Genomic DNA, 23,972 nt, shown 5'->3' on the forward strand with positions numbered 1-23,972 from the left:
CGGTTGGAATTTCCAGTTCACATACTTCCTAGATAAAAATATCTATTTCAACTTGATGGGCATAATTTAACATAAACACGAAATGCAACAACTAGTTTTAAAAAAGAATATACCACATCCGAATCATAACAAGGACGAGGGCCGACGGGGACGGATATCAAAACCATGACACTATGTATAACAAACAACGTATGGGTAAGATAATTATATGTGTAACTATATATCCAAATCACACAAACATCAATTTGGTAATGTAAAACATTCATGAACAAGAGCCTCATCACAAGGTGATGCCGGCGACAGGACGGTGCGGGCGATCAACGGTGGTTACGACGGAGATTTAGAAGGCACTAAGTAAATCACACCAGATATGCAAACTAAGTGTTATTTTTGACCTTAAATTGCATATAAATCAAATACTAGCACATATAATTCCTCCCAAATTACTAAACTCACAAATTAATCACTATATAAAGCATTGCAAGAGCTAATCTAGCAATGAGAGATGAAAGGACAAAGTTGCTAACCTTTGTGATCATTTGAATGGATGGGGGCCTTCAAATCTTGACAAATTTTAGGCAAAATGTGTGATGAGCTCGAGGAAGAGAGGGGAAGAACACAGGAGGAAAGGGGAAAGGGGAAGAACAGAGCGAGCTCGGTGGACGAAGGGTCTATGTAGGACGACCTTTAGTACTGGTTTGTGCCACGAATCGGTACTAAAGGTGCTGGAGGGGCCCCAGACTGACAACATCCTGCCACCACTCTCTTTAGTACCGGTTCGTGGCACGAACCGGTGCTAAAGGTTCGCCACGAACTGGTGCTAATGAGAGCCGCCGGCTAGCCGTTGAAACCGGCACTAATGGACACATTAGTGCCGGCTCAAAATCAAACCGGCACTAATGTGCTTCACATTTGACCCTTTTTCCACTAGTGGGAGTATTTTTCTTTGATTATTTTCAAAATTCAAACTACACAAGACCAACAGATGAGACCAATCATTTGATAACTTCAATTGGATGATATTGGTCCCGAGATGGCAAGCTTTGTAGCCTCGCACGCGCTCGCCAACAAACTGCCTCACTCGATTGTCAAAAGAAAATTTGCTCAAAAAAAAAGATTGTCAAAAGAAAATGATTGTAGAAAAAAAACCGACTCACTCGTCACTAGCCTACCGTCCTACGTGGCACCTGGCCGCAAGGCGACGCCGTCCTCTCCTGCCGCGCGCGTCCGCGATCACACCACCGCAAAAACCAAAACCTCTTCGCCAGTGCGTCCCACGCTACCATCCATGCAGCCGTCCGCCCGCGCGCGCGTTGCCCGCACCACCCGGTGGCGGCCACCACGCCGCCACTCTCGCGTGAAGGCTCCGTCCGCCTCCTCCTAGTCCCACTCTCTCTCCGTGCTAGTAGTATATAGCATCCGCCCTCCGCCCCCTCCCAATCTTAGAACACCCCCCCCCCCCCCCCCCCCCCCCCCCCCCCCGTGCCTCCTCATTTCGCTCGCGTGGGTTTAAGCAGGAGACCGGGCGGGGTCAGTTGGGCAGTTAGGTTGGATCCGATCCGGCTGCGGCGGCAGCGACGAGATGGCGTCGCCGGCATTCGCAGTTTCCGCGGCGGGGCTCGCCCGGCCGTCGACTCCTCGATCCGGCGGGGCAGAGCGGAGGGGGCGCGGGGTGGAGCTGCAGTCGCCATCGCTGCTCTTCGGCCGCAACAAGGGCACCCGTTCACCCCGTAATTTTTGGCGCCACCTTCCTCACTCCCATTCTCGTTTATTCGCAGCGGGCTGCGGTTCAGCGATCTTACGTTCCCTACTGGTGTGGTGATGTCTGTAGGTGCCGTCAGCGTCGGAGGTTCTGGATGGCGCGTGGTCATGCGCGCGGGTGGGCCGTCCGGGGAGGTGATGATCCCTGACGGCGGTAGTGGCGGAACACCGCCTTCCATCGACGGTCCCGTTCAGTTCGACTCTGATGATCTGAAGGTAGTTTTTCTTTTCCTTTTTTTGCATCGATCTGAAGGTAGTTGACATATATTACCCTGACTAAACTATTACTGCCACCGTATTTTTATGGTTCGCTTGAAATACCTGTTTACTTGCTACGGTTTGCACTTTCATTGAGACGTCAGAAGAAATTCACTGAATTCCTATAATTTGGTAGACACCGAAATATGTACCTTTTAGGTCAAAATATTCCGGCAGTTAAGTTTCAGTTGTATACAAGAATTCAAATATATATATTTTCTCAAAATTTACAACTAATTGGTTTAGTTTCAAGTGAACGTTTTGGTCCTTTGGTCGAGAAGTAAACCGAAATCACTGAAATTCACTGAATTTCAGTAGTGGCCGAAACTTTTATAGAACTGAAATTCAAAATCTGCTATTCGGCGAAATTATATACTAAAGATTTGCTTATTTCACACGTAGGTTGCGGAATATCCTCTTTCTAATTTGTTGGGGAATGGTTCTTATTATCTTGTCAGTACCTGCCTGCATGACAATTGAAATCCAAGACAAAACACCATATGCGAGGCCTACACGCTAGGTTGGTTTTACAACTATGTGTGCCACAGTTCTTCTGAACTTTTTGTCTTGCACATTGTGTTAGGTTGCATTCATCGATGATGAACCAAGCCTACAGGATGAAGGTGAAGATAGTATTTGGTCTTCAGAGACAAATCAGGTTACTGAAGAAATTGATGTTGAAGGCACGAACATAATGGACAAAGAATCATCTACGGGGGAGAAATTACGCATTGTGCCACCACCAGGAAATGGACAGCAAATATACGAGATTGACCCAACGCTCCGAGACTTCAAGTACCATCTTGAGTATCGGTATGATTCGCTTCTATTGTGTGCACTTTAAAAGAATTTACAGTCTTCGCTAAGATGTGAATGGCTGCTTGATGTATCACGAAATTCTTGAAGTTCATAGTCACTCTTGTGTGTTCATGGTTCTGAGGTAACTTGGTAACCGAACAAAATAAGGAAAGTGCAAGCACTGCAATGTGAGCTACTGATAACCACCCATTGTAATTGGGTAGACTGATTAATATATATGTCTTCATGGGCTCTATGTTTCTTTTCAATATCTATGCCAATTGAACAACAATGCTTTGTGGACGGGTGTTCTTTTACCCTCTCCTTCTATCAATAGATGATACGCATACTCATGCGTATTCTACAAAAAATTGAACAACGATGCCACTTCATTTCCCCCGTGTTGCTTTTGTAAGGATGAAACACATATGTCCAGATCAAACTGTACTAGCAGTCTCACTGTGCCTTAATGGATCAAAAACAGATACAGCCTATATAGGAGAATACGTTCAGACATTGATGAACACGAAGGAGGCATGGATGTATTTTCCCGCGGTTACGAGAAGTTTGGATTTATGCGCAGGTGAAATTTCTTGACTAAATAACTATGTATCTACCTTTTCTTTGTATTGTATCAACATTCCTCTTCTCATGCAGCGCTGAAGGTATCACTTACCGAGAATGGGCTCCTGGAGCAGATGTATGTTCTTCTAACCATCTGATCGTTTACCTAACTATACTAGTTCTATCTTTCAACTACTTGTGAATAATTACTGCTCATCAGCTATCCTAAGGTTGGGGATTTTGCACCTCCCAGATGAACAGCATATTAAGTCGCACAACTAGCATTATTAAGAACTAACTCCTGCTTCCAATTGCAGTCTGCAGCATTAGTTGGCGACTTCAACAATTGGGATCCAAATGCAGACCATATGAGCAAAGTATGCATGTAGTTTCACAAATAATATTTTCTTTGTAGATTAGTTTTTTTTTAGATTGGCCTATCTATTTAAATGTGGTTGAATATACACCTTATATGTATTCCAGAGTTGAGCTGTAAATATAGTTGGAAGTGTTTAGGAGTATTAAATTCACTGGACTCTATTCTTTCACTTGCCTGTTGCGCGAGCCCATTACTAGATATCAATGTTGATGATGCTTTTGTTGTATGAGGTCGAAGTGAAACATGCATGTTACCCTTTTATATAAGTAAGGTTGCACATGTATTTTTTATGATCTAAACATCATTTACTGATTTTGTTCTTGCAAGACATTCAGCAGTTTTACATAATAATGGTATTGGAGTAGGCCGACTGCATACCTGAACTGTAGCTCCATGTGGTTGATATAGATTTACAAATGCTCATATTCAATGTAACTGTTTTCAGAATGACCTCGGTGTTTGGGAGATTTTTCTGCCAAACAATGCAGATGGTTCGCCACCAATTCCTCACGGCTCACGGGTGAAGGTTGTTTTTTTCTCCTTGCCAACCGTGTTAGGCTCAGGAACATGTCTTGCATTACTCAGAAGCTCTTTTGAAAATCTAGGTGAGAATGGATACTCCATCTGGGATAAAGGATTCAATTCCTGCTTGGATCAAGTACTCCGTGCAGACTCCAGGAGATATACCATACAATGGAATATATTATGATCCTCCCGAAGAGGTATTTTACTTCATTTTCTGTGCTTTTAGATTTCAGATATTTTTAATTGGAAAGAAAATTATGATTTTTTTTCTCACGAAGCTTCCCAATTGCTATTTCAAGCTGTCCTACTTCTATTTGCTGTTGGCATCTTATTTTTCTATTCACTAACCAGCTATGAAATTCCTTACATGCATATGCAGGAGAAGTATGTATTCAAGCATCCTCAACCTAAGCGACCAAAATCATTGCGGATATATGAAACACATGTTGGCATGAGTAGCCCGGTATTTCATCTTTACCCTGTATTCCATAAATGAAGTTAGCTATATGCAGTTTAAGTTAATTTACAGGTTGTTACAATGGTATTTTTGTGTTGTTGCCCTTCTTTCGTTTTATAAGTAAAAAACTTATCATAAATTTATTTGTTATGCCACTTGGTTAATACAATCTGAAAAATGTAACTGTGGACAATCTAGAACTAGATAATACAAATCTGAAAAAACAAGCTGGAATAGTGTCATTTCAGTCAAATAGGATGTTTTGAATGCTCGAGAGAAGTACTAGATTGTGTAGCATCAAAAGCTGGTGTCCATTTGGTCAAATGTTTAACTTGATGTAACTGTGAATGTTACATCTTTTGCTACTATAAGTTCATATTTTTTTCACTATATTACATGTTTCATCAACAATTTAGTTAACCTAATTCCTTACAAACATTTGTATTTAAATTTGTTCCTACATGTATATTTATTTTATATATCAACTTATAAATCCTGACCGTTATAATTAAGACCAATGGTATATCAATGATTGAGATAATTTGGCATATGTGGATGAATTTTGTGGCTTGTTATGCTCTTGTTTTAATAATATAATAAATAGATTATGCTTGTTGGTAGCCTTTTTACATTAACACATGGGCAATTACTTGTTTCTTTGTGCAACCAGGAACCAAAGATCAACACATATGCAAACTTCAGGGATGAGGTGCTTCCAAGAATTAAAAGACTTGGATATAATGCAGTGCAAATAATGGCAATCCAAGAGCACTCATACTATGGAAGCTTTGGGTAGTTCTCTGGGTCGATTTCTGGTTCTTTTAGTTATTTTTTGTCCATAGAACATATTTCAACTTTAGCAACTATACTAGTATATTAACTTTTCAGCTATTGTCTTCCTTTTTCTTATGTGAGAGACTGCTGCTTCTTGCTACTTTCTGTGTTCTCATTCAGAGTAGACATCTTATGAGTGGACAACTCTATGTTGACATTCTGGAAGTATCACTGGTTGGTTTGGTCTAAAATAACATACTGCTCAGATAGCCACATAACAGTATGATTACACACACAATGACCATGTTTGCATAGAGTGGCGGTAGTATGTTCCTCACCATACTAGCATAATGATTTGTTATATAAGAGTATATCATATTAACTTCTTTTCCAATAACATGGAAGCCTTAACAACTTTCAAATCGTTTTTGTCTTTTAAGTGCTGCTTTTTTCCTGTTTGACAATTAATACAATACCACTTTTATGTGTTTCTACTTCTATTGCAGGTACCATGTTACCAATTTCTTTGCACCAAGTAGCCGTTTTGGGTCCCCAGAAGATTTAAAATCATTGATTGATAGAGCTCACGAGCTTGGCTTGGTTGTCCTCATGGATGTTGTTCACAGGTACTTAATGTAATTTGCGGTTGGCGTGTTAGGTTCACATTAATCTTAATTCTTTATTTCAATTCCTATGGCCTCTCTCCTAGATTGGAACAGTAAAAGCATCATCCAGTTAGTATAAATTGCTGAAAGAACATCTTACATGTTAAGTATTTTCAATTACTATGAAATATAGAAAATTACATACTTATTGATTTTACGACAGAAGTACTGATCTCACAAGATGAACAATTGGTTGATCACATATCATTTCATACTACAATACAAAAAAAATGAATAGAGAACGAGTTAATATTAGCCTTGGTAAAATCAGCAGCTTGTTTGGAAATAAAGTATAGTGATGCCAGTGCAAAGAACAAGACATCAAGTTGGTTTCAGCTCCCACGGTCGGTGCTAGCTGTCGAGGGTAATTTGCACGTAGTCGCATATAGATTTGTGTGGGAGTGGAAAATAACCACGGATTGTCCGAAGAACACGGGACGCACGTCTTACCCACAGATTTGGGCTCCCCTTGATGTGGGTAATAGCTTTACTCCTTATATGAAATTATCTCAAGATAGATTTCAATTTGGGGTTACACTTAGGAACTCAACAAGTTAAGGATCAACTCGATGAGTTCTATATGATTGATCTCGGCGAGATATCTTGATCAGGCTAAGTAGCAAAATCTAGGCCTTGAGACGTTGAACATGTCCTTCATTTTGGGCTAGGTGCCCTTGGGCATAAGGTGTTGTCCTTCCTTCACGTGCTTCTTGCAGCGTATGACATAAACTCCTCTGAGTTGGTAGATGCACGGTTCCCTTTGAGGAAATCAGGGGTAGTGCATATAGGGAAGTTGGTCACCCATGCATGGATCCTCCAGTCCACGCGCACACGGGCAAACACGGTGAAACCACTTCTCCTTGACACTAGCTAACTTGACATTCAAGCACACTAAGAATATAACTTATCTCTAAATGAGTTGGACACCCTCCTTGTTCCTGCACCTACAGAGTGCAGATGCCAGTTTTGGACTGAACTCTTGTGTTCATGTATACGCAAATCAGATAGGTTCTAACCATGATTCTAAATAGCGCGCTATAGCGTTTAGAAGATCCCGTGCCAAGGGACCTTAATTAGTCCAAATACATGATCAAACATTTTACATAGCGCACTATAGCGTTTAGAAGAGGTCCGTCACTAAGAGGCATAACTCGCTACTTAAAACTATGGTTCTAACTTTTAATCTATTTTATGTCTTGGTTCAAAGCCCCTTTTAGTTCTATTGCTTTACATTTGGGTTGAGATCACCCTTAACCCATTGGTAATCCTGGTTGATTTACTCCACCCTTTCTTGCGTTGCTTTACTTTTGTTTTTCCGTTTCTCACAGTCACGCGTCAAATAATACCTTGGACGGGTTGAATGGTTTTGATGGCACGGATACACATTACTTTCATGGCGGTTCACGGGGCCATCATTGGATGTGGGATTCCCGTGTGTTCAACTACGGGAATAAGGAAGTATGAGACTGTAGAACTTCTATTGCCATCTGTTATGTATTTATCCATTAATTAATCTTTCAACTGATATTCCAGCATTGTTATCTTTATACAGGTTATAAGGTTTCTACTTTCCAATGCAAGATGGTGGCTAGAGGAGTATAAGTTTGATGGTTTCCGTTTCGATGGCGCGACCTCCATGATGTATACCCACCATGGATTACAAGTAATTCATTGCTTGATTGTCCTTGTTCTGTCTTGACTACCCAGGCAACTTTGATAAGATTACCCTAGTTAATAAGTTAATATTTCCTTTTATGTTATAGTATCAATTTTATCTGAGCTTGAAGCCTAATTTACTTTTTTTTTTCTTCTGACTTGCCGCACTCCATTTTAGGTAACCTTTACAGGGAGCTACCATGAATATTTTGGTTTTGCCACTGATGTAGATGCAGTCGTTTACTTGATGCTGGTGAATGATCTAATTCATGGGCTTTATCCTGAAGCCGTAACTATCGGTGAAGATGTAAGTGTTTCTCTAGTCATCTTTCAATATGAATTTCTTATCACCAGCTTCTTCTAAAAAGGGGCTGCGGCGATTACACGAAGAAAATAGGCAACCCCCGCGTCGCCTCTGTCTGGCGACACGGGGGGATCCCCTCCGGCGCCGCAACCGCCCCCCCCCCCCTCCACCCCCTCACCTCGCCGCCGCCTGAGGAGGCCGCCGGCGAAGCCCGGTCTGGATCCAGGGAGGGTGGCGGCGGGGCTTCTTTCTGCGACGCGCAGGGGCGCATCTGGCGCGAAGGCGCGGCGGGTTAGGGCGGGCGCGCGGGCGCGGCTCCGGCGCGAGCTGCCGAGGCTCCGGCGGTGCGAGGAGTGGGGCGGCGCGGCGGTGGTCTCGCGCGCCGGGGCTGCAAGAGGAGGCCGGGGCGACGGCCCCGGGACGAGCTCGCTAGCGGGCCTCCTTGCGGGGCGGGCTGCGGCTTGGGTGATGGTCGGGCGGTTGCGCGCCGGTGGTGGCTGGTGGGAGCGGGCCTTGGGCGGTGCAGCGGTGGATGCGTTGGCTTCCAGCGCGGTTGAGAGGTGCGGCGGCAGCTGCTCCACGAGGTGGAGCCGGTGGACGTCGACAATGGAGATTGTGTGCTGTGCAGTGCTTCGGATCTGCTTGGATTCGGAGGTGTGGAGGAGCTTCGGGCGAAAGTCCAGCACTGACTTTGGGTCGGTACCGGCAACGGCGGCGCCATGGCGCCGTTCCCCTTCTCGAAGGCGTTGCCGTGGAGCTCCATTGCACGACTCTCCGGGAGAAATCCCTAGCTTCGGATGGTCGAAGCGGGCGATGACGGCGGCTACGTCGTTTCCTTCTTTGAGACATTGCCTTGGAGAGTCAACATACTGCAGTTTGCACGTATCTATTCGTCGTCGGGGACAGTGGACGTCGGAGCGGCGGCTCCGGGTAGTTTCTGATTGTGCGCCGAGATGGCGATCTCGGAAACAATGTGAGTGGCAGCTCTATGTGGCGGGGCTCTATCTCGGCATTGGTTGGGTGGCATCCTTGTTCCGCTTGGGTGGTAGGGGTGTCGGCTTGGTCGATGCGCTCCAGAGGGGGCGATCTGACTTTACGTCGGGGCGGCGGCCCCGGATGCGGTGCGACGTTCGTGGTCTGCGAGCGGTCGCCCTGTGCAGCGTGGGCTGCGGGCAGCTGGGTTGTGCGGCGTTGCTGCTCTGGGGGAACGGTGGTATGTCGGGGCGGCGGCCCCGGAAGGCGGTGCCGGTTGATTGCGCTGGGCGCGACGGAGCGGTGGATGTCGGGGCGGCGGCCCCGAGAGAATCACTGTGGCGACCAAACTTCTGTGGCAACGATGATGGTGGGAGCGATGTCGACAACGCGACAATGGTTGCGGTAGTCGGCTCTTCTTCGGCGTGTTCACGGTATTGCCTCGGTTTGTTTGTTGCTGTGGAGTCGAAGCTGCGGTGGCAGGGCCCTGTGGTGTACGATGACTGGCTGCAGGTGGTCCGTTCGGTGATCTTCCGTGGCGCCAGCCGTGCCTGGTTTTGTTCTTCTGAGTTCTCCGTCAGAGTCGGAGCTGCGTTGTTTGGCCGTAGGTCCACATGTCGTCGATTAGGGTGGGCTTTGCCCTGTGTGTTTCAGTCTCTGGGTGTGGGCTTGGCCCTTGTTGTTTCGGTTTTCGCCCGGTTTTCCGTAATTAACTGGGCAATTCTCTTCTGTTTAATTAATAGATAAGGCAATCTTTGCCTCCGGTTCAAAAAAAATATATGAATTTGTTAGAACTATTTGCGGTGATCCTTTTTGTAGTTTAGGCTATTCTATTTCTGTCCATTCTTACAGGAGTTGCATACAGAAGTTGCTTTAGATTTTGAAAAGCAGTGCACATTGTGCCATTACTTTGCAGCTATATCGAGCTGACAGCCATGGGAATCAAGTTCCTGACGTGGCATTGCATTAGATAGTTGCATGTCAAGTTCCTGACGTGGAGACAGAGGAAAGAACGCACCCCCCGCGTCGCTCCTCTCAGGGTCAGGGCGACACGGGCGGAGCCCTCACCCCCGCCGCCACAGGGAGCATCCACCCTTCTCTCCCCTCACCGCCGCCGGATGCCAAAGACCGCGCGGCGTCGCGGCGGTGGGTGGCGGCCTGGGCTGGCATCTGGCAGCGGCGATTTGGCCTCCCCTGCCCAGAACTGTGCTGCAGCGGTTTGTGGCAGCTTGGGCATCGGCAGTGGCCCGAGTCTGCGGTGGCCGCGTGTCTGGCGTCCGGAGGTGCAGCGATTGTGCGGTTGTGTGGCTCAGGCTCGGAGGGCGTGTGGGCTGCCAGGTCCGGCCAGATCTGGCCTCGAGTGGCTTCGTACGGGACGGTGGCTGTTGCGGGTCCGTGAGCTGAGGTTCGGGTGTGGCTGCTGCTTGCCCGGACCGGTGGTGCGTGAGGATGCCGGAGCAGCGTCCTCGGGTCGTTGAAGTGGGCGCTTCTCCGGCAGCTTCGGTGATTCGTCGCAGCGGGTGGTGCCGTGGGGGTCTCAGCTGATTGTGGTGCCATGGTGGTGGTGGTTGTTGGCGGTAGCGAAGTGCCTGGTGCACACGGCTAGGGTTTCGGCGGATGGACAGACTTGATGCAATGTCTTAAGACATGGTGAACTTCAGGTAAGTACCTAGCACCGACCTTGGTCAATGCCGCCGCCGCTGGTGTGGTAGGACGTCGTTGCCCTTGTTGGAGGCGTTGTTGTGGAGCCCCTTCACCTCCATGGGCATTTAGATCTCAAGCTCTCTGGGTGAAAACACAAGCTTTGGCTTTGGCCGGAGTGGGCGGTGGCGGCGTAACTGTCGCTCCCTCCTTGGGGGTGTAGTCTTGAAGGTCCAGACTTCTGTTAGGCGTCAGTGGTTGGTGTGGTCCTGAAGGTTCGTCATCAGCTAGGCAGGAGCACGGCCTCGGGGCTGGTGTGAAGCCAGAGCAGCAGCTCCGGAGAGTGCATTTGTGTTGCATGGTGCCGAGTCTGGTCGCTTGGGTGGCTGAGCCGTCGGTTCAGTGGGTACACAGCCTTGGGTCTGGTGTGTGGAGAATGCCTTTATGTTATAGGGTATATATTTTGGTCACTTGGGTTACGGAGTCGTCGATTCGTCTGGTACGCGGCCTCGGGGCCGATATGTGTCTCTGTGTGTGTGTGTTTGTTTGTGTGTTGTTGAGGTTTGTACGCCAGGGCGGCGGCTCGAAGTCGTGTTGTATGGTATTGACTCTGGTCGTTAGAGCGACTGAGTCGCCGGCTCATTTGGGGCGCAGCCTTGGAACTGGTGTGTGTGTGTCACAGGCTCACAACTGTATCAGTTTTGAGCTAGTTTTCCTTGTTAACCGGTCAATTCTATTCTTGTGTATGAAAAGGCAGAGCTACTGTCAGTTACTAGAAAAAAAATGTTTCTGCCATGGAAAACTATTTTCTATCCATTTCATGTAGTGGCAACTTTTCTTTTTCTTGAGTGAGACTCCTAACTTTCCATGAAAGTCAGATGAAAATCAACAACTTCTATAAACAAACAGAACTTTCCAGAAATAAGGAACAAATTGTTGGATATATCAGCAATTTTTCAATTTATTTATTTAATACGAAAGCATGATGATAGTGCTGGAAAGATTAAATCCTAATTGTAATCTAAACATGTGAGTGCGTGTAAAACATGCATATCTCTTAACATAGTGAGTACTGGAAACTCATGAACCAAGCAGAAGTGGGATGAATGGATCATACCCTCCAGTAGCAAAATTAAGGGGTTAGGGCCGTGGCAACAGCAGCATTGGCATTGGTGGCCTTCTTCAAGGAACCATTGTTCCCACCCATGGGTTTGGTTGGGGAAGTCAACAAAGTAGTCGAAGTAGTGGATGCAAAAGGACAGAAGGGAGCCGTCACGGTGACACGCTCCCCAATAACCTTATTGATCTCCACCTGGTGCATGGTTCTGTTGCGTGCCGCAGAGAAGGTGCGCACATGTACCACTCCTCTTCTCATGCTCCAATGGGTCATGGAAGAGAGTTTCTTATATATTGGTCCAAACTCTCCTCCACTCCTAGGGTCGGACTAAATTTCCAACCATTTCATGAAACCACTAATGGGTCTTTGAGATTATGCAGGAATTATTAATTATATAATATGGCCTAAGGCCCATCTAACGTTCAACAATAATAACTTAATTGTTCAACTGAGGTGTTGGTTTTTCATTTGAATTCTCAGGTTAGTGGAATGCCTACATTTGCCCTTCCTGTTCAAGTTGGTGGGGTTGGTTTTGACTATCGCTTACATATGGCTGTTGCCGACAAATGGATTGAACTTCTCAAGTAAGTGTTTCAAAATTGGTATGCATATGTTAATATTTTACTGGACAGAAGATTTGATTGTCAGTGTATATTAATGCAATTAAAATGTTCCTTTGCGTAACACTATTGCACATATGGACTTCCACATGAATGCCCAAAAACATGTATCGTTATTAGTGTATTTGATTTGGCCACAATGTGATTAGTAGTTGTGATTTCGTAGTTTATACAGTATAACAACAAAAGTAGGATACATATACCAACTTTAAGGAATTCTTATAATGATATTACACTTTTTTTAATATGCTATATCCTCACTTGCATCTCTCATCATTTCTATTGTCTCAGTTGTTTCAAGTTTCTATAAAAGTTTGGTTTCGTGTTCTGGTTATTGATGTGGAGCATCTTGTATCTGAAACATGAATTGCAACCTTTTATTCTAAACAGAGGAAACGATGAAGCTTGGGAGATGGGTAACATTGTGCACACACTAACAAACAGAAGGTGGTTGGAAAAGTGTGTTACTTATGCTGAAAGTCACGATCAAGCACTTGTTGGAGACAAGACACTTGCATTCTGGTTGATGGACAAGGTAACCACACATTATTTCTCCAGACTTTAAATACTAACATTTATGTTGTTTCGTCAATTTCCTTACATCTATGATTTTCCTCCACCACAAAAATGCAAGCTAGAATTTTTTTCTCATGAAAGTATGCAAAGCTTGTGCCTATGCATTGATAGAGTGAAAGTATTTACAAGCCTAAGAATAGGCGACAACCGACCACTCAAGAGAAGTCCACAATCAAATGGTTGTCAGACACGTTACCGAACTACTTTTAGCCTAAATGACAACCACACAAACACATTGGGTTGCCCCTGCTTTGGATAGAATCGATGCCCCCTAGACCGCCGGTCTCACCTCGGAACTGCCAACCGCCATGGCCGCCTGAATAGTGAACCATCACACATTGCCATATCCTCTACATGTTGAAACTTACGTACGCAACCGTAGTCGATCGTGCCCCCAAGATGCCACATCACGGGATTGGCACATGGCTGATGCAAGTAAGAACCGCTGAAAAAGCCAAGGCTTGTGTTCATACCAATCGAAGGAAAACCTCGAAGAACAAAGCCATTAGAAAGGTATCAACATCAACGGGGCTACCTTGTCCGATCTAGGTCCGAATCGGCAAACCTGATTTGGGTTTTCACTCTTAAGGATTAGACAACAAGGGATGGGGGTATTGGTATTCCTTGAAAATGTCCCCAAGGTGGAAACGGTGTTAGGAAGGCGTCACTATCGTCGGCATTGACAGTGGGAATATCAAGTGCTCCTAACACTTGGGTGTTCCCATGTCTAAAAAAACAATTTTAAACGTTTCAAAAAATTATGTTTTTGGTGAATCTTCATAAAACATGTGTTTGCAACCCCTAAAAAGTACAAATCCAAACTCAGAATACCTATAGGACAACACAAAAGACAAATCTAGATGTGAACATTGCCATTTTTGTTTTTTGATTCTATTCATGATGATTTATCTTTTTGTTCCTCCAAGTATTTTGATTTTAATTTTTTAGAGGCCGTAGACACATCTTATGAACTTTCACAACTTCTTTTTCTAGAATCGTATGAAACTTTTAAAAATGATTCTCTAGATATGGGGAACGAGAGCGCCTAAGTGTTGGGAGCACTATATATTCTCCCAGCATCTACACTGTTGGGGATGGTTTTCATTTGAAGCCGCATGACCACCACTCATGCCATGGTTGCAGCCCCACAAAGGCTCCTTCACAAAATCGTATCACCACCTGCAATCACACTAGCTCGACAGCCTGATTGCCATGCCATCCCACCAACAAGGACTACCATGCACTGCACATCAGGACCAACATAGATTGACTGCAACGAGCTGGAACATGGTTTAGGAGCCTATGTATTTGGAAACCTATACTTGCAGTGAGATGCCTGGATCTGCGACAAGTCGACAACACCTCTAGAGCACACATCAGCAGCCCTGGGCAAAGCATGACAAATGATGCCAGGTACATCCATCTGTAGATGTCGCAAGATGACGCCGGACAGGAACTAAGAGCATCTCCAATAACGTGTGGTATGTTAGTTTGTTACAAAATATAGTAATCTCAAGCTATCCTACAAATACTCCAATGGAGTGTATTTAGCTTGTCGAATAGGAGATGAGAGAATATATAGGATTGCTCCTAGGTATCGCTAAGTGATGTAGCGTAAGCCCTCCCAATCTTCATAATTTGTAGGTGCAAAGGGGAAAATCACAAAGAACACATAGACCTAAAGAGGAAACGCTCAAACAATGTTCTCATCACACATGTCCTCTCTAGTTTAATGCTTTGCTAACCCTAATTTGAGTCCATGGTACAATTTATATAACATAGGGACGAAGCTGGTAGGTAGTAGAGGGATACATGGCCACCTAATTTCTGCGCAGGCATGGGACGGGCAGTCTGGGTTGCAAGCCTGACAGTCTGGCCGTTGTAGCTCGTTCGGATCAGGGCTTCCGCAGGCGCCAGTCGAAGGGCTCACTCCAGGAGTCGATAGTCTAGGCTCAAAGTTAGACAGTCGGCTTCACCAATTTGGCTTTTGTTGCCTAGCGTGTGGTAGCCGGACTAAGGATCGGACGGTGTTCTAGAGGAGGTTTTTGTCTGGTTGTTGGATTCCAGTAGCCCATCTCCTTTGTCGTGCACTTCCGCCTCCGCTTCCACGCTTCCTTCGCAGATGGTGTAGGTGTACTCTTGTGCTTGCCTTGGTGAATTCACTCATGTTCAATATGGGCAAAAGTGTCTCTTAACTCATTACCATACGCCGCCATGTTTGAAGGGTAAGTCCCATGCTCAACCATCTCATCACCGTCGCCAAGGATGAAGGCCATATGGTGTGGCTCATCATCATCATCCGCCTCCATGACTGAAGGGAATATCCCTTGCTCAACCATCTCACTTGAGGTGCCTCCGAAGATGGAGCGGTCACACTTGCTTGTTGTTGGTGGTCGACGTGATGTAGTCGCTGGAGCGTTGGTGCTTGAAGGAGTATCACTTATTTGTAACTCGAGGAAGAGAAACGTTGCTTGATGTAGCATTGTGTCTATTGTTGGTGTAGATTCTTCAAGGGAATGTTTCTTGTAGGCATTATGCATCGTTTTCTTGATGTCTTGGCTGTTCCTCTTCATGATGCGTTTGGAGTGTGGAAGCGCTCTTCTTGTTGATGATGTTCATGGTCAAGGGTGCGGCCTTGGAATCCATCGTTGCGAAGAAGGTTGTAGCTTGATGTTGCTCTTGTACTTTGAGGTGTCGATGCCGGTGTGATCTTGAAGACTCGCGGTGGTTGAGCATGTTTTGAAAGAGAGTTGTGCGTCAATCTTGGCGTCCCAACGGTCCATCTCGGCATCAAAGTTTTCGGTGTAGGCGTAGACCGTAGGTGATGTGCCTTCCCTATTCATATTGACACTCAAGCAAAGTGTGAGTGGATAAGGGAAACAACAATACCAAAGTTACCTCTTTCCGATGTTGGTGAAGGATCAAGTGATCTCACACTATGGAATATTAAGAGAGAACAATACCAAAGTAACCTCTTTCCGATACATTCGTCAACACAATACCTTTGTCGAGGTCGGAGGCAACTGGCCTTGCTTTCAGTTGTGGTGTCAAAGGATGGAGTTGTTGTTGTCGTTATGAGAACCAAAGTGGAAGAACAACCACAAATCAAATAGGGGCGAAAGAGGAACAAATTTCAGCAGATTCAAGAGAGGTCGGACGGTCCGAGTTGGTGGCCGGACGGGGGTTTGCTGGACAGTCCGGGTTGGAAGCCGATAGTTCGGGTAGGTCAACTCCTGCTGTTCTTCGGGGGAAATTGGATCTTGAAATTGGGAGTGAGAATTTATTTTGGGTGGAAATGGAAGAAACTAGCTAAAGCAACATAAAGGGAGGCTAGATCTACGAGTGACACATCAAATCCATGGACCAAAAGCAACAAATCTCACAAGAACCACAAATTGTAAGAAAATTGGGTGGAGCTATTTTTGGTGGGGATTTTCAAATTAGGTAAGAACAAAACAAAATTAGGGTAGAAGGATGAGGAGGAGGGGCTCTAAATCGTGGCAACCAAGCTCACGAGTCCTGATACGAAATGATGTAGGGCAAGCCCTATGATTTGTCCCAATCTTCATAATTTTGAGGTGGCAAAGCGGAAAATCACAAGAACACATGGATCTCAAGTGGAAACACTCAAACAAGGTTCACATCACGCATGCCCTCCCAAAGCATCCAAGGTAAGATACACATATAGATCCACACACAACAAAGGAAAGGGTAAAAAGGATAGAGTTCTTCCCAAATTCTAAGAGAGATGTTCTTACCCTGGATGTTCTTCTCCAAACCCTAGGAGGGTGGAGGTTGTGAAGATCTTATGGAGAATCCTTCTCCCTTGGGAGGCCTTGTTCCTCTAGGAGGAGATACAAGGAGCAAAGCTCTCCCAAGTTCTAACACTGCTTTGCTAACCCTAATATGAGTCCATGTTACGATTTATATAGTTAGGGACGAAGAGGGTAGGTAGGAGAGGGATACATGGGCACTTGGCCTGATTTGGACGTAGACATAGGCTGGACAGTCTGGGTTGGTGGCCGAACAGTCCGACCCGTTGTAGCTCATCCGGATAAGAGCTTCCGCATGCGCCGCTCGAAGGGCTTGCTCTAGGAGCCAGACAGTCTGGGTTCCAAGGCGGAAAGTCTGGCTTCGGCAATTTACCTTCTGTTGCCTCGCTCGTGGTAGCCAGACAAAGGGTCGAACGGTGATCCAGAGGAGGTTTTTATCCGGCTATAGTCCGGACAATTCGACTTCTGTATTCCAGCAGCTCATATCCTTCGTTGTGCGCTTTCGGCTCCGCTTCCACGCTTCCTTCGCAGATGGTGTAGGTGTAGCCTTGTGCTTCTCCCTCCTTAACTCGCGTGAAGCTCGGCTCAAACCTATGCACGCATGAGTAAGGAGGGTCAAGTAGTACACCGACCGTGAGAATCAAGTAGACACACATAAAGGATAGAATTCACTTTTGTATATGTCTTGTGCGTGTCCCTTGGCGATGGAGCCAAGACCATGGTGATGACCCTAGGGTGCACCGCACCACTAAGGTTATTGATTCATCCATTTACAACATTGCTTTCTCTTCCCAGAATATGCCACATCATAAAATCTTAGATGTTAATATTTGTTGACAACTAATTCTCTGCTACTAGCGATGCCCTAGGATCCGCGCCACTTTAATGTTTTAGACCGTTCTGGCTACCATGTTAGGCCACACGCCAACCTCCGCCTCCGGCTGACCACGGGTGCACGGTCGTCCAAATCAGCCATCGCGCACAAAGCATGCCTTTTGGAAAACTCTCCAACCCCTTGCGTCTCACTGACAGCAAACTCCACCCCCCTCGCATGCGTGCCGGAGAAGGGCCAGCCCCGATATGCATGCGGCCGTCAAGGGACAACGCCGCATGGGCACCGCTGGCCTTCACACATGCCAGAAAAATCGATGAGAATGTTGCATCGCCACACTGGGGAACATCTTCCCTCGTGGCCGCCAGCCCGCCAACACCTCCAGCATGGGCTGAATCTCCTGTCGCGCTTGGAACCGAGGGAGACATGATGTCAGGAAGGAAAGAGGGATGCGGCGGTGGTAGGGGGGAGAGAGGTGGCTGAGCTAGATTATTGGTTTAGGGAGACATGATGCATCTGCAATCACTTTATCCCATATTTCCTAAAATCTTTTGCACTTGACAATGATTGACACCAGTATTTTTTTCTGATAGAATGTATTCATAACTAAGCCGGTGACAACTCTGATTTCCTTGTTTGAAGACTTCATTGATGTATCTGATTTAATTGTTCATAGGAAAGTACATGTGGAAGTACACCATCATAAATTTTGACTAAAGAATGACAGGAGACCTCATGTTTTACTGATGCAGGATATGTATGATTTCATGGCTCTGAACGGACCTTCGACGCCTAATATTGATCGTGGAATAGCACTGCATAAAATGATTAGACTTATCACAATGGGTTTAGGCGGAGAGGGTTATCTTAACTTTATGGGAAATGAGTTCGGGCATCCTGGTGAGATTAAATATTTTGTTGCATTTTGTTTGAATCTTGACTAAACATTTCATTTGAATCTTGACATGGTAGTTCTAACGTCTGAGGAAGGCATTAATTGTAAGGTTTTTATTCAAACTTCTATTTTGTAGAATGGATAGACTTTCCAAGAGGCCCACAAGTACTTCCAAGTGGTAAGTTCATCCCAGGAAACAACAACAGTTACGACAAATGCCGTCGAAGATTTGACCTGGTAAATTTTCTTTTGAGTGTTGCTAACAACAGTAATTTTTCTACCTCCATTGTGTCAATTTAGTTTCGGTTAAAAGAAAGAGTCAATTTAGAGCTTCTTTTACCTCTTCTCTAGTGCTTTATTCAACAAGGTACCATATATGATGTTCATCTTGGTTCTCTGCTCTTATTCTCATTAGCATTTGGGTAGGACTATCACTATTATTTTTTTGAGAGAACACAAAAGCTTTACACATCTCGATGCAGTGATTGAAGAAGTAACATGTTGAAGCTTAGCCATACTTTTGAGTTTTGACTGAGTCATCGATAACAAAATCTCCATTGTTTTACTTGTCAGGGTGATGCAGAATTTCTTAGGTATCATGGTATGCAGCAGTTTGATCAGGCAATGCAGCATCTTGAGGAAAAATATGGTGTATGTAATATTTACATTATTTCTTTTCCTGTGAGGTTGAATCGCCATCACTTAGCGTTTTTTTCCCACTAAAAACATCACATTAGGAGTTGGTCTTTTATTTTTTTCTGTCATATCATTCTATTCATATTCATTTAACTGTCACATTAGGAGGAAGTTTGGTATGATGATACAAGGGACATCCACTAAATCTGACATAAGAAAAATGCAGCATTTTGTATTCATGTACTCGTTTTGTATTAATCATTTTAATATGTTGTCCATTTTAATTATTTAGCTTAAAAAATAGCAAAACCATACCGGTGTTTCTAAGGTGTCCTCCCCCCTTTTGGGCCTGATGCTTGTATTCTTTTGGCTACATTATTGAAATAAGGAAGAGTAAACGACCTTTCTTTTAAAAGATAACCTTAACAGAACCAGTTACCCTTGATATATGCTGGATAGAAGAATTAAATTAGTACAGAAGGCAGTGGGATAATATTATAATCTTCCTTTGTTTCCTTATTAAGGGCCAGTCGTCGATGTTTTCCTTTATATTATCTCCATACTTCAACAATGAAAGCATTAACCTCTTCAGGAGAAAGCTGCGCATTTTCTCCTCCTTTGAAAACATTTGATTTGTCTTCACTTTGTGGGTGCTAAACTCGGATTTGAAATTGGGGTAGTGGATTTACAGTACCTCTACTACTGCTTTCTTGCCTTAAAATTATATCTGTTAATGTAGGCAGATATTAGTAAGTTCATTATGTGGCACCTATGAATATTCGCTGATGAAACAGGCCATGTAATTGCAGTTTATGACATCAGACCACCAGTACGTATCTCGGAAACACGAGGAAGATAAGGTGATCGTGTTTGAAAAAGGGGACTTGGTATTTGTGTTCAACTTCCACTGGAGTAATAGCTATTTCGACTACCGGGTCGGCTGTTTAAAGCCTGGGAAGTACAAGGTATTCAGCTATTGCCATTCCCCATGTTAAGATTGTTAGTTCTCTTTGCTGCACACTTGTACTATACACATTATCTCATGCTCATCCTTGAATACGCTGACTAGGTTCTGTTTCCATCTTATTTTTAGAAAAAACCTTTTTCGGGTTGGTTTTGTAGTACGAGCAAACATAGTCAGCAAAATCCAAATGCTTTATACCTGTTGGAATTAATTTCTCTCCCACAAATCTTTCAAGTTTAATCACAATCTTAGTTAACAATTGACCGCCTATGCTGGATAGTATTGAAGTGTATATGTGGATTGCCTAGCACTTTCCATCAGTTCAGATTTTTGGTTGTGTTGGCTAGTGCATGAAGCTTAACATGGTATCATGGCCTAAGGTCTTGAGTTCAAGCCCTGGCTTTCGAAATTTATTCAAAAATTGCTGCTGCCCCCCTCTGAGTCTAATTCACGTGTTGACTTCTCGCCTCACACGTGAGAGGGGGTGTTGAAGTGTATATGTGGATTGCCTAGCCCTTTCCATCAGTTCGGACTTTTGGTTACATTGGCTAGTGCATGAAGCTTAACAAATAGTTTTATTTCATCTTTACTTGTAAAAATGACTTGACTACTATATGATGAATAAAGTTCTTTACCTTAAAAAAGCAACAATTGACCATCTATGCTGGGTAGTTCTATATGCCTAATCTTTTGATCCTCCCATTGTTCAGCCTGTTTTTCTTTCAAGCAACTGGTAGGAGCTCTGCCTTTTCATTAAGAAGAATAAGAATTGGCCCGTTAATAAGGAAAACTGGTTGAAAACTGATACATCATCAACGCACACACTGGCCCTGAGGCTGTGCACCTGACGAGCCGCCGGCTCCGCCACCTGAGCAACCGAAGCCGACACCCTACAACCAGATCTGAAGCCGCCGCTTCGACATCCACGACAGCCCCGAGACCGTGCACTAGACGAGTCGACGACTCAGTCACTCAAGCAACCAGAGATAACACCCCACAACACCATGATGGTTCTAAGTCGCCGCTCCGACTTACAAAAGAAAGAACAAACACACACGCACCAGGCGAGCTGTGGGCTCTAGAATCCAAGCAACTGGAGCTGACACCCTGCAACCATCTCCGAAGCCGCCGCTCTGACCTCCAGACCGGCTCGATGCCACGCACTAGCCTGGCCAACGGCCCAAGTGACCAATGCCTGACACCCTTCCATGACGTCGGGATCTAGTGCGCACCACACCGGCCGATGGTTCGACCACGTCGTCCGCTACGCACACCGGCATGGCAACATCACGCAGTGCAGGCTTGTCTGGCTAGGCCATGGCCTCCTAAGGCGATGCCTCCAAGGAGGAAGTGACGAGGATGCCACCATCTCCCACTCGAGGAGCTCAGACTTTCGTCCGGAGGAACCAACAACGGTGAAGGCAAGAGATGAGCCGAAGCATCCACGACGATGCCTCCAGAGAGGGGGGCGACGCCCACATGCGCCATCGTCGTCGACACCAACCAAAGTGCAGCTGGGTTTCGCCCGAGGCTCCAGCACTCCCGCATCCGCCATCATCCAAGCCACCTCGGCATGTAGCACCCACCATAGCTCCTCATGCAATGGCAGGCACCACCGCGCCAACATACACAGCCTGGGGCGCCGCCCGAGCCTCATTGCGCCTGCACCTGCAGACCACGTTCATGCCAGATCAGGGGAGCTCCGGACCTGCCATGCCCTGGCCAAATCCGCTGCAGCCCGACACCCACGACGCTGGATTCGGCACCACCAGGAGCACACCACACGCCGCCCGACAGCCGAAGCTGCCGCCTCCCTGAACCGAAGTCGTGCGAGCCAGCACGCTACCCAGAACGACACCTAGCCAGATCCGCCGATGAGGGGGGCCGTCCTGCATGCGCCGCGACCAAGCACCCAGCTAGGCCTGCGACGACCTCGGCGCCTCCAGCACCTTGCAAGCGCGCAGCCCACACCAGCGTGCGCGACGACAGCCGCCGCCTGGCCGACCACAGCTACGCAGCAACACCGCACGTCCACCGTGAGTCCTCCCGGTGCCACGTTCGGAGGCAGGGGCCGCCGCCACCATGGAGATCTCAGCGGCAGCGGCTGGGGAGAGGAGGTGCCGGCAGGGGAGCCTGGCAGCGGTGCTAGATTTTTCCCGTGAGTCGCCCAAGCGGAGCGACGTGGGGGTCGAGAGCGCATTTTTTTCCGAATGTATTGTTCAGCCTATTCATGTTTTGGAATTTACTCAAAATTCCTCGAATTAGTTATTATTACCTTCTTGTGTTGGGTGCTGAAAATATATTCTTTCTACCAGGTGGTCTTAGACTCAGACGCTGGACTCTTTGGTGGATTTGGTAGGATCCATCACACTGCAGAGCACTTCACTTCTGTAAGCCTTTTTGCTCGAACGTGTGGTTGCTTCTACTATACTTGTGTAATCTCATTCCTGGCCTGAAGTAACAATATGCTTCACTTGTAACTTGCAGGACTGCCAACATGACAACAGGCCCCATTCGTTCTCAGTGTACACTCCTAGCAGAACCTGTGTTGTCTATGCTCCAATGAACTAACAGCAAAGTGCAGCATACGCGTGCGCGCTGTTGTTGCTAGTAGCAAGAAAAATCGTACGGTCAATACAGCCAGGTGCAAGGTTTAATAAGGATTTTTTGCTTCAACGAGTCCTGGATAGACAAGACAACATGATGTTGTGGTGTGTGCTCCCAATCCCCAGGGCGTTGTGAAGAAAACATGCTCATCTGTGTTATGATTTTATGGATCAGCGACGAAACTTCCCCCAAATACCCATGCCTCCTTAAATCTTTGTGGCCGTAAACCATTGCTAGTGTCCTCTAAATTGACAGTTTAGCATAGAGGTTTTACTTTTGTATCTTCTTTTTGACAGTTAGACTTTATTCCTCAAATAATCGACCAGTCGTTTACTCGAAGATGAGAAATAAAATCAAAGATCGAAGAATGCTAAAAGATCTTTTTGCTAAGGGCAACTTCAACCGGGCAACCCAAACGAACAAAAGTTCTATCTGTTTTTGTTTTGTTTGTCACCAACACTTGGGCGTATTTTGGAATTAAAAAAGGATCCTCATAATGTTCACACGTGTGGCAAATTAGAGATCTGCCCACACGCCCTGTGTGGCATAATCAGGAGGCAGCCCACACGGGCTGTGTGTGGGTAAACATTAGGGGTGTGTTTGGTTATATTGCCAATCCAGCCTGGCTCTATTGAGCCAGTTTGAGGGGATGCAGGCCAAAAAACCCCCTAGATGCACATAGTTTGGTTGCCTGCATGCTCTTAGTTGCATGAGACAACCATTTTCGACTCCTAGTTGCATGAGACAACCATTTTCGACCCGGTGTTGCATTAGGCGCACATTGAGAAATAAGGATGACAGTCATCCTCCCGGCTCCTCAGCCGTTTGGATCCCTGGCCGTCGGGTCGGGTGGGTTGATGAGATCTGGGTCGTTGGATCTTCCTCAGAAATCACCTCATCCGTTGGATTAGATTGAAACACTATTGCAATGAATAGTATTAGAACTGGGATGTCACCGCCTGTAATTCCCAGAGCCCACCGAGGACATTTTCGTCACTTCACGCGGTTGAAAGAGTCCCTAATAGCGATCCGGGAGAGACCATGGAGAGCGAGCATCGGGTCGTTCCCTCCCCCTCCCGCCCACTCTCCTTTATTTCCCTCCCCTCCCACGAAACCCTAGCCGCCGCGCCCGGCAGCCGCTTGACGCCACCGCGCCCTCCTCCTCCGCTTGACGCCTTTCTACGCCGCTGCCGCCGCC

The 23,972-nt window shown here is 46.0% G+C and overlaps 1 protein-coding gene across 1 annotated transcript; it reads left to right on the forward strand.

The window, feature by feature from the left end:
* The first annotated feature begins 1,482 nt into the window (after window positions 1-1,482).
* Window positions 1,483-23,113, forward strand: LOC123045551 (1,4-alpha-glucan-branching enzyme 2, chloroplastic/amyloplastic). The gene is made up of 22 exons (XM_044468648.1): window positions 1,483-1,730; window positions 1,832-1,977; window positions 2,603-2,832; window positions 3,302-3,400; window positions 3,475-3,517; window positions 3,699-3,758; window positions 4,206-4,286; window positions 4,366-4,482; window positions 4,665-4,748; window positions 5,413-5,534; window positions 6,023-6,142; window positions 7,510-7,639; window positions 7,734-7,844; window positions 8,016-8,144; window positions 12,352-12,455; window positions 12,882-13,026; window positions 18,425-18,572; window positions 18,704-18,804; window positions 19,141-19,218; window positions 20,013-20,168; window positions 22,483-22,557; window positions 22,655-23,113. The coding sequence occupies exons 1-22, from the start codon at window positions 1,583-1,585 to the stop codon at window positions 22,736-22,738; spliced, it is 2,511 nt and encodes an 836-aa protein (XP_044324583.1). The 5' UTR covers window positions 1,483-1,582; the 3' UTR covers window positions 22,739-23,113.
* Window positions 23,114-23,972: the final 859 nt, after the last annotated feature.

This window comes from Triticum aestivum, chromosome 2B (assembly GCF_018294505.1).
Source record: "Triticum aestivum cultivar Chinese Spring chromosome 2B, IWGSC CS RefSeq v2.1, whole genome shotgun sequence".
In the NCBI taxonomy this organism is placed as follows: Eukaryota; Viridiplantae; Streptophyta; class Magnoliopsida; order Poales; family Poaceae; genus Triticum; species Triticum aestivum.

What these genes read in the sequence shown, in the direction of transcription:
- LOC123045551 (XM_044468648.1), top strand. Translation starts at nt 1,583, where the DNA reads ATGGCGTCGCCGGCATTCGCAGTTTCCGCGGCGGGGCTCGCCCGGCCG. An exon ending in AAGTACCATCTTGAGTATCG is followed by an intron (nt 2,833 to 3,301) that starts GTATGATTCGCT and finishes GATCAAAAACAG; the next exon opens with ATACAGCCTATATAGGAGAA. An exon ending in ATCTTGAGGAAAAATATGGT is followed by an intron (nt 19,219 to 20,012) that starts GTATGTAATATT and finishes ATGTAATTGCAG; the next exon opens with TTTATGACATCAGACCACCA.